The sequence below is a fragment of the Opisthocomus hoazin genome, chromosome Z, assembly GCF_030867145.1.
Source record: "Opisthocomus hoazin isolate bOpiHoa1 chromosome Z, bOpiHoa1.hap1, whole genome shotgun sequence".
Lineage (NCBI taxonomy): Eukaryota > Metazoa > Chordata > Aves > Opisthocomiformes > Opisthocomidae > Opisthocomus > Opisthocomus hoazin.
The window spans coordinates 74427033-74436440 of record NC_134454.1 but is presented as its reverse complement, the minus strand read 5'-3'; the positions used below and the strand labels follow the sequence as shown (position 1 = coordinate 74436440).

Genomic DNA, 9408 nt, shown 5'->3' with positions numbered 1-9408 from the left:
CTGTGGCTTGCATTTATTTTTTAGGGGTAACATGTAAGTCTGCTTTTCGTGTTGCTTTTGCTCAGTTTATGCAAACCAATTTTCCCAGCTTCAGTTTTTGTGTTTGTAATATGTTCTCCCTGCACTTGCAGGTTTTCAATTCCTTTTCTACCTATGCTTTATGTGGTTTCCAGCTGACAGAACCAAAAGGAATATTTAGGAACTTATCAGATAAAGAAAAGTAATAGACCTAGGCACCTACAAGAGAATTTGCTTAATTCAGGCAATCTAATCTTAAAAGGGAAAATCCTGCTCTGTACCCTGCCGAGGTGCCAGAGCACGATGCTGCTTGACCTGCCAGTTCAACAGGTCCTTTCAAGTTTTTCTTCTGCGCTTGCCTAGAAACACCGGGCTTCATGCAGGTATGTGCCTGCGCGCCGGGGAGAGGGAAAGGAGGGGAAGGGAGTTGCTTACACAGTTTAAAGCCCGTGTTGATAAAACAAAAGCCATTCTTCAAAGATAGTTCAGGCCTTGCCACTGCTGGGTGAGGGGCTCACATGCTAGATGCCCGTCTCCTGCTCCTTCTTCACGGCTCTGTGGACAGCCTCGTAGCCCTGGCAGTCCTCCCTGCAAGGCAGGCCGGTTTCCCCCACAGCAGCTCTCTCCCAGCTCACCCTGCGTTGTGGTGGGGTGCGTGCTTCCCTGGGATGAGCCAGATGTGCTTTGAATCCTCCTGGACAGAGCTGGGAACGGAACCTTCACAAACACTCTCCTTGCTGAGTTAACACAGGGCAAGAAGCATTGTCGCTGATTTTTAAAGGAGCTGGGCCTGCGCCACTTCTGCATTGAAAACTGAAAGCAGAAGGTGAGACCCTTCAGCAGTCAGGTGGATGGACACCACTGCCGCACCTCCGGCGGACGCAGGTTTGAGACAAACGCGATGATCTGCACTGCGCTGAAGGCAGCGCTTCTCACCCCGTGCAACAGCGGCCGGGGCAGTGCCCGGAAGCGTTGCAGCAGCTGCAGTCTAAGCACCTACCACAGCTTTACACAAATTTGACAGTTCTTCTCCAGACTGCATGCAGAGAGGACAGGTTTAAGAGCATGGAAACAGAAATTCTAGTTTTAGACTCTACTGCTCCCACAAATAAGCAGGGTGGTGAAACACTGGAACGGGCTGCCCACAGACGTGGCCAATGCCCCATCCCTGGAAACATTCCAGGTCAGGCTGGATGGGGCTCTGAGCAACCTGCTCCAGTTGAGGATGTCCCTGCTCACTGCAGGGGGATTGGGCTAGATGACCTCTAAAGGTCCCTTCCAACCCAAAGCATCCTATGATTCTGTAAGTAACGTCCTACTTGCTCTTGTAAGCCATTACAATAATACAATACAATAAATAAAATCCAGGCACCACTGGAGACAGACAGAAAACCCCATGGCCTTGAAGGCAAGAATTTCTTCCATGCTCTCACTTCTACTAAATATGTACGTAAATATGTGAACCAGGCACAGCAAGTTTCCGCAACACAAACAATAGCTACTTTCACCTTTGCTGGAACCTCAAAATCTGACATCACGTAAATACTTTCAGGAAAGGAATTTCTTCCTCCCCCCTCCCTTCCCCAAGGTGTCCCCTGAAGTTGTTCCGTTAAAAACTGCCACACAGACTGCGGGGCAGGTACACGCAGAGCTAAGACACTGGGACTATAGCAGCAGATGGATATGGGCAGGAGAGGGGCTCAGAATACTGCAGTACATCAAAGACATGATGGCATATTGTAAAACAGGCAACAACAGAAGATATACAAGGTGGCACAAAACGGCCCAGATATGCCTGTAACCAACCTTCTGCTCCTATCAGAGGAAAACTTTACCTCCTACATTTGCATGAGTGGATTTTCTGGTGTATTATCTCAGCGGTTTTGGCACTTACCTTGTACCCCCTTCACAGCCGTGACAGACTGTTGGGTTTTGACCCCACGTACAAATTACTGAAGAGTTTCATTTCAGAGCAAATCATCAAGGTTTTCTGCTGAGCCTAAACATTTTCCTTCACATTTATCAAACTGCTTTCTGATGATACTGAAGATAAAATGACACTATGACATATTTTCTCACGACCTTATGACATGTATGGAAGGATGACCCCACTATCCACAGACAAGCATTTTCATCACTTTGCAATCATCTGCTTTATCATTCATCAGGTGGTTAATGGAAACTGTCTTTATGTGTCACCTGGTACTGTTTTCAGAGTGCAGTCACACACCAACATCAATGATTAACATCTCAAATGCTATCATTTCTACAGCAGTTTTAATCAAAAGGTAAAAAATCATTCCTCCTAGGACTACATATGTAGTCCATAATTTGACTTGATTGAAAAACAAGTAATTACAAAAATAAATGCGGTACTTATGTTTGAGATTGACCCAGCAGAGACATCAGTGAGAAGACTGAAGACAGAGAATCTAGCTGGTAGATGAGCTTCGAGCTTCATTACTTCTGTTTATCAAATCCCTCCACCTTCAGCCAAGACCTTGAGGTTTTTGTGTGTGCTGAGGTGTGACAAGCTGGTGTGAATACAAGCTAATCCTTTACTGCCTCTAATGGCAGAACAGAACACCATGAAAAATGGTAGCAATAGATGAAACCTGAGATTTTTCATCTTTATTTTATTGATTGTTTTGCAAATACATAGGACTTTGACGCTTAGTTTGCAGAGCTTACAATATAACTACATTTTTTATAATATTTCATTTTTTTGCTTTTTCAGGGACAAAAGTCAATAAAATGTAAAGTGAAATAAGTCCAATGTGATCATATAGTAGAATCATCATCTTCTTCAGGACAAAGAGTATTAACTGTCCTTGTCTTGTGAAGTGCTGTCAAGCAGGATATGAACCCAGTGATGTCCCAATAAACCTGCATGCATACAGTCAACCACCAAAGAGGAACAAGAAGTTTTCATCCCTGTAATACCGATCATTGCAACTACTGCTCAGAGTATACATTACCTATGAACCACAGTTGCAACCACAGAGAAGGAAACATTTAGGAGTGCTTTTATCTCTAATTCTATTTTATAAATCAATTAAAAAAGTGGAGTCACAGCTTGTTGCAATTAGCTTGTGCAAACACATGACATTTTCACAACAATACCAATATTCTACCACAACATATTGTCCTGAAGATAAAAAAAATCAAGCGTGACATACAGGTATTTGCATCACTGTTGCATACGAAGAGAGCCTATTCTCCTTTCTTCCCCAGTTTTCAGCATCATATTGACTTTTGCCCTCTTGCATTAACACTGATACAAATAAAAGAAGACACAGAACTCAAATATCGAGCACGTACAAAAGTCTTTAAGTACGCTTCCACACTCTTGGTCAAGCGTGATCTCCAAGCTGAAAAGAAAAAAAAGCCTGTTGCACAGACCTTAGCTGGTTATTCCCCACAACATCCCTGTGAGATAGGAGGAAGAACATCTCCTTTTCCAACAACAGGAGACAAGGTAGAGAGCACAGATGACATTTCTCAAGGCAGCAAGTGGACAACTGGAAAAGCTGAAACTCAGGAGTCCTTGGCTCTGCGTTCTTTGCTTTAGGAAACCAAGGTGCTGAACTCCCAGACATCGTCAGGTCATTAGTCCTTTTATAGCCATATATTAATGACAACAATGGCTTCTGTGCGTATGCCAGCAAAGCATAGTACTATGGCAGAAGCAGCACACATCTGATGCTGCCCTCAGATACTTCTGTACTTTCTGTAAGTCAATAAATGTTTGCTGCAATTAACTAATTAATCCTACAACTAATGTAGCATAGGTAATCACAATAGATCAACATTTCATTTATAGATTTCTTTAAGACTTCTCCAGCCATTTAAATATGTGGGGTTTTTTTCCTCTGGAAAAGTTAATTGTAACTCCCTTTCCCTGTATAGCAGTTTTGATACTCATCCCCTAAAACTGGTGTCCATTCTGGGTACCCTCTACGAGAGCTCTGAGTGACGATGAACAAGACACCTTGACGGATCGCACCCATCCCCTCAGAGTAGCTTTTCACCCATCCCTGGCCCTGAAGGCAAAGATAGGCACCTTTTGCTGTGTACAGCACCACAAGGGTCAGAGTGTTACTGAAGTGTCTTTATGACCTGGGGAAGAGGCCTCCGGGCTGCTCTATCCAAAACCAAAACTGTTTCATATTGAGCTAAAATAGAGTCAACTTTTGTTATACAGAGACTTTTAATCTGCAAAACCACTGTGAACAGAACTTCAGTCCCTTCCACAGCAATAGAAATGGCCAAACTTTAAGAAAGTAACTTGTTTGGAATAAGTGAATAACACAGCAAATACAGCTATATAGAGAAGTCAGGTGAAAACTAAGTCTAGGTGAAAACTGCCTGGGTTAAGATATTCTGGAGCACTTTGATCAATGTGGTTTCAAGTCTTGCATGCAAATTACCTATCAACCCAATCACTTGTATATGTCTAATCATGAAATTGCCACTAGTCTTTGTACAAAATATTTCCTTCCATGGACTCAGCATCAGGTCTTGCCCACACATTCAGGCTATACAACAGCCTACCAGCCCTTAGCACCCATGAGTTCAAGTCATACAACTTAGTATTACAGGAGTACTTTTGTGCTAGCATAAAGGTGCGTACAAAGGAATTCTGTTTATTGCTTTGTGGGAAGAATGATAACCTATTTGGTTATCATAGAATCATGATTCTATGATTCTGTGATATTGACAGGAGATTATCAAAGAATTGTTTAGAGTAAGTGCAACAAAACAAAATAATCTCTCTAATGAAAACAGTTTTACTGCTATAAAACCCATACATGGATCAAGACAAAATTTAAAACTGTCCCATGAAAGAGAAGCATTTTGTATTTTAGAATGGAAAAATGCAATACAAGGCTAGTACAGGAGATACATATTGCAGGAATTTCATGTCTGGTTCCTTAGAAATCTTTTACATTCCTTCCACAGCACACACTGACTTTGGTCAATACCTCATCCATATAGTACTAGAATGCTGTTCTGTACTATATTCCAACACTGCTTAGTGCATATATGATAGGCATATTTATGTATTTATTTGTGCATCTACATTTTACATGTTTTTCAGTCACTGAATCTGCTCCAGTCCTGATGTCAAACATTATGTCAGGAAATATTTTAACTTTCTTTTTTAAATATATTTTAAACATTTTATTAACAAACTTTTTCTGTGTTCCTATTTATATAAATGACAGAAACCATTATACTTGGAGAGAACACTGTATTTTAGTAAATGTGGATTTCCAGTCAATTCATGCTCTATGTAATAAAGACATATTGCACTGATTTGGGATGTGAGATCCGGTGCTGTCATATTACCTATTTGCAAAAATAAAGGTCATTTTGTAACTAATAACAGGGAAAGTAAGATCTTTAACAAATAGCAGAACTAGTATGAGCGAATGGCTTTTTGTCATTTTGAATTTTGATTGTCTCATGGCGTTCATTCTAGTTATCATGAGTTTGGGTTACAAACTCTTTAGGTTTTGCTGATGCCTTGATTGGCAAGTGGTGCAAACTTATTGCTTTTACTCTTAACCAACTGTATTCCCTTCAGAAGAATCTTCCAAGTACCCACAACATTCTCTTCCCCTGTTTCTCTGTGTAACTCTGGAAGGACAGACCTCTCTCCAGAAACAATCTTCATTTGCCTTTGAATGGGGGCGGGGGAGAAGAATTACATCTGGAGAGTGAGAGCTGTTCACATGGAACAATTGTGCAGCTACCAGTTGTCTGCATGGGGATGGACACTTTTCAATCTTCCTCCTTCATACTAGCCCTACTCTAGTTTGTATGATTTAAACAGAAGGGGCCAGAGTTGGACTTTGGGAGGTGGAGGCTTCTTAATGCCAACGGACAAACACCGTGGAAAGAAGCAGATACATTCACAGCTAAGTACCCAGTTATTTCCACCTGTATAAACAGTTTTGTCACAGACTCATTGAAAGGTTCAGGAAAAGGGAAGTCCATATCCCCAATGTTTCTCTACAGCTGTGCATATTTGCTGTAGATCATTCCAGGAAAAAAAACTCCACACCTTTACAGGAGAATGGACGTGGTCAGTGCTGTAGTTCCAGAGCAACAGAGTGACTTATAAGTTTAGCGACATCAGGAAGAGCAGAGGCATTCATAAGTTTTGCATGGTCATTTTCTGAATCTGTGTAAAAAATGAAGTATTTGGCAGACAGACTACAAGGCATTTTTTTGACAATGTTCATTAACTTTTTAGTATAACGTTATTCAAAATTTAGGCAATAAATTCACCCTTGCATTAGAATTGGTAATGTTATGAAAGTAAAACATAATTTAGGCTGATAGTCACAGCCTGAGTTTAACTACCTGGGAACTACTCACAAAGCCCTTAAAAAAAAAAAAAAGTAGTAAAATTGCAAAACAGTCATCGATTTCTCTTCACTGAGCTCCCATTTGGAAACAAGCCTTCTGGCAAGTTAAGCCCAGTCTGTATTTCACATTTAAATCTGCCTCATTGGTATCAGTTTTGGCGAAACCTAGCAAAAAGAAGGGAAAAAAACACTTCAGTTGGTATATAGATATAGCAGTACAACACGCTGTTTGCTTCCACCTCTACCACCCACATGCCACTGAAGACCTGAGACACTGTATACCTAAACTGATACATTTATAGTATTTCAGAGATAAACACTCCCACAACTAAATTTTCTGATGTGGTATACACAATACACATGGTGCTAGTATCCAGCCTCTGAACTTCAGTTATTCTGAGTTGGGTTATTGATTTAAGAATGCAAGCAGATTAAATTTGGACAGCTGAACCTGCACGTGACCCTGCTAATGGCATGGTCTTCTCGGATGGCCTCCAGTGCCAGCAGAAGGGATAGCTGAACTCAGGTGAAGCAGCTCCTCAGTTATACAGGATACAGCATGGCGCATGAATGTAACCCAAAAATAGTCTGTGGGTCAGCTAATGCACTGGCCCATAAATGGTCAGAGTTTGTGTACACGGGGCTGCACTTGCCATGAACAGCAACAGGGAGATAGCTACAGACGGTCAATGGCTTCAGCCATCGCCTTCTAATTCACTTGCATTCACGCATCAATACACTGAATGATGCAGAGGCAACAAAGGAGTAGATACTATATACTATGTATACAGTTGATTTGATTACTTGTTTGATGATGACGTAATTCAATGCTTCTAATTTTACCTTTTTTTTAACTTTCCTTTTTCCATTCACATTCATTTTTGTGTGAGGACACACTTCTGTATTCTACTGCTTTAATTTCATATACTCATAAAAATCCATTAGTGACATTAGAAGATATCCAGCAGATCAAAAATAAAACACAGCAAGCCTAAATAGGAAACCAAATTAGGAAAGAAGGTGTAAATGGGAACGATACAGAGAAGACTTTGAAGAGCAGCAATGGTTAACATTTGGCTGAACCCTGACTGCAGCTCTACACAAATATCCTGAGGAAAAGCTCTCCACAGAATACCCAAGTTTCTAAACATCTCCTGTTGGAGTCCTACTCAAACAGGTGCCCCAGAACGAAGATCAAAAGTAACTCATGTGATCTTACTTGTTCAGGATTAAAAAGAGTTCCACACATAATCTGTCTCCTAGTTGATTAATGTGTCCCACTGAAACATCACATGGTGCATTCCTTATGCATCCTTATCCCATCTTTTTCACCTAACAGTACCGAACAAGCTAACTCATGAAAGAATGACACCTGAGGCCCTTTCCAGCAATTAAAGCCTCTTTCTTTTAGAGGTAAAGGGCTGTATTTCCTGTGCCAGTTAGATTTCTATGTTATCCTTGCTCCAGCCACTATATATCATCATTTACAACCTTATGAGAGTAGCCACCAAGGAAAGCTTAGTTCATGAAGAATGTGTTTACTATATCAAATGCTAATAAAACATTTTCAGTGGATGGAAACCGTTCATTGATTTTTCAAAGTTGTGCGTGAAATAGGATAATAAATAGATGTAATACGTGCAAGCACAGAGGAGCTGGAGAAACTCCCTGAGTGCACCAGCATTCCTGGACGAGTTCCAGAAATGTTTCAACATTGCTGATTCCAAGTGCCTGTATGCCTCACTTAATTTGGGCCTCTTCCTGCCTCACCAAGGGATGGTTCCACTGAAGTAAAGGCAAAAACCGGAGGATGAAGATAGCACCATTAAAATCTGGATTCTGCAACTAATGAAAAAAGGCAGTTACTGGAGCAGATTATTGGTTTTCTGCTGTCATAGATTCTGTCCCCATCAAAACCTCTAGTGCTTTACACTTGAATGAGCATACTACATTAAATGTAATGTCTGCACACCAGATGCTAACAGCTGTCATTTGTGTGTGCTACTATCTGCTCCAGAAAGGGTCTGATGCCCCATGAGTGCTGAAGTGCCACAATGCCTGCCGAATGTAACAGAGGTGGTGAGGGCCCAGCACCACTCAGGTCTGGACCCAAATACAACTGTTCGTTCTAAATAAAATGTGATTAAATAAGCAGAAAAATGCTAACGTAACAAAAGGGGTGGTTTGTGCTTGGAAAACAAGGAGCAATCAAATCTGAAATGCAGAAAGCCCCCCCCGAGTCCACTGCTTTAACTCCCAGTAGAGTCAGCCCATTTGGTAAGACCCTGTGCTCAGAGCAGAGCATTTGGTAAGGGCTAAATGTGCTTAATGAAGACTATTATACAGTACACCGCCGCACAGTTCCTACTTTCCTATAGTAACTCCTAAGCAACACATTCTTAATGTTACTTCTCTTACAAGAGCAGCTTCTCTTGGAATCTTCAAAATACTTTGCTAACGTTGAACAGCTAGGTGTACTGGGAGGAGCTGACCTGGGAAGTCCTGTATGCAGCCTCTGAACTGGTAGGAGGACACAGCCTCAGGGACTCCCTGCAGTTCAAGCTTGTTGACTCTGATTTCCAACACCAAACTACCCTTTTCAGCTACACAAACAGCCCTATGCTTATTTCATTATGTTTCTTTACAGCAGGCAGCTCTTTCAAGGTCTGATTCTGAATGATGTTAAGGTCATTAGAAGTTATGAGGACTCATCAGGTGTGCAAAAGCAAGATATTGTCCAAAAATGTAAAAATAGCCCCTCAAAAAAAAAAAGATGATCAGTGTTAGTATATTTGTTAAAATAATAAAAGTTGCTTGTCCCCTATTAATTCCTAATTTTTTGAAATTGCAGATAAAAGCAAACCCCAATTCCAGTACCAGCTGTTGTTCAAAAATCTGTTCCTAATGTGACTTTTGCAGTGGAGGTAATTGATCAGGAAAAACCACAACATCCACTTAAAAATTTACTTCAGTCCTGCAACCGCCTGTTTCCTCAAAGGAAAATCTATTTCCA

At 41.1% G+C, this 9408-nt stretch overlaps 1 protein-coding gene across 1 annotated transcript in view; it reads right to left on the bottom strand.

Annotated features, from left to right (window-relative positions):
• Positions 1–2627: 2627 nt before the first annotated feature.
• Positions 2628–9408, bottom strand: part of OXCT1 (3-oxoacid CoA-transferase 1) — an 84491-nt gene continuing 77710 nt past the window's right edge. Inside the window, exon 17 of the mRNA XM_075410889.1 lies at positions 2628–6560. Within this exon, the coding sequence (XP_075267004.1) occupies positions 6525–6560 (36 nt within the window). The 3' untranslated portion in view covers positions 2628–6524. The remainder of the gene's footprint in view (positions 6561–9408) is intronic.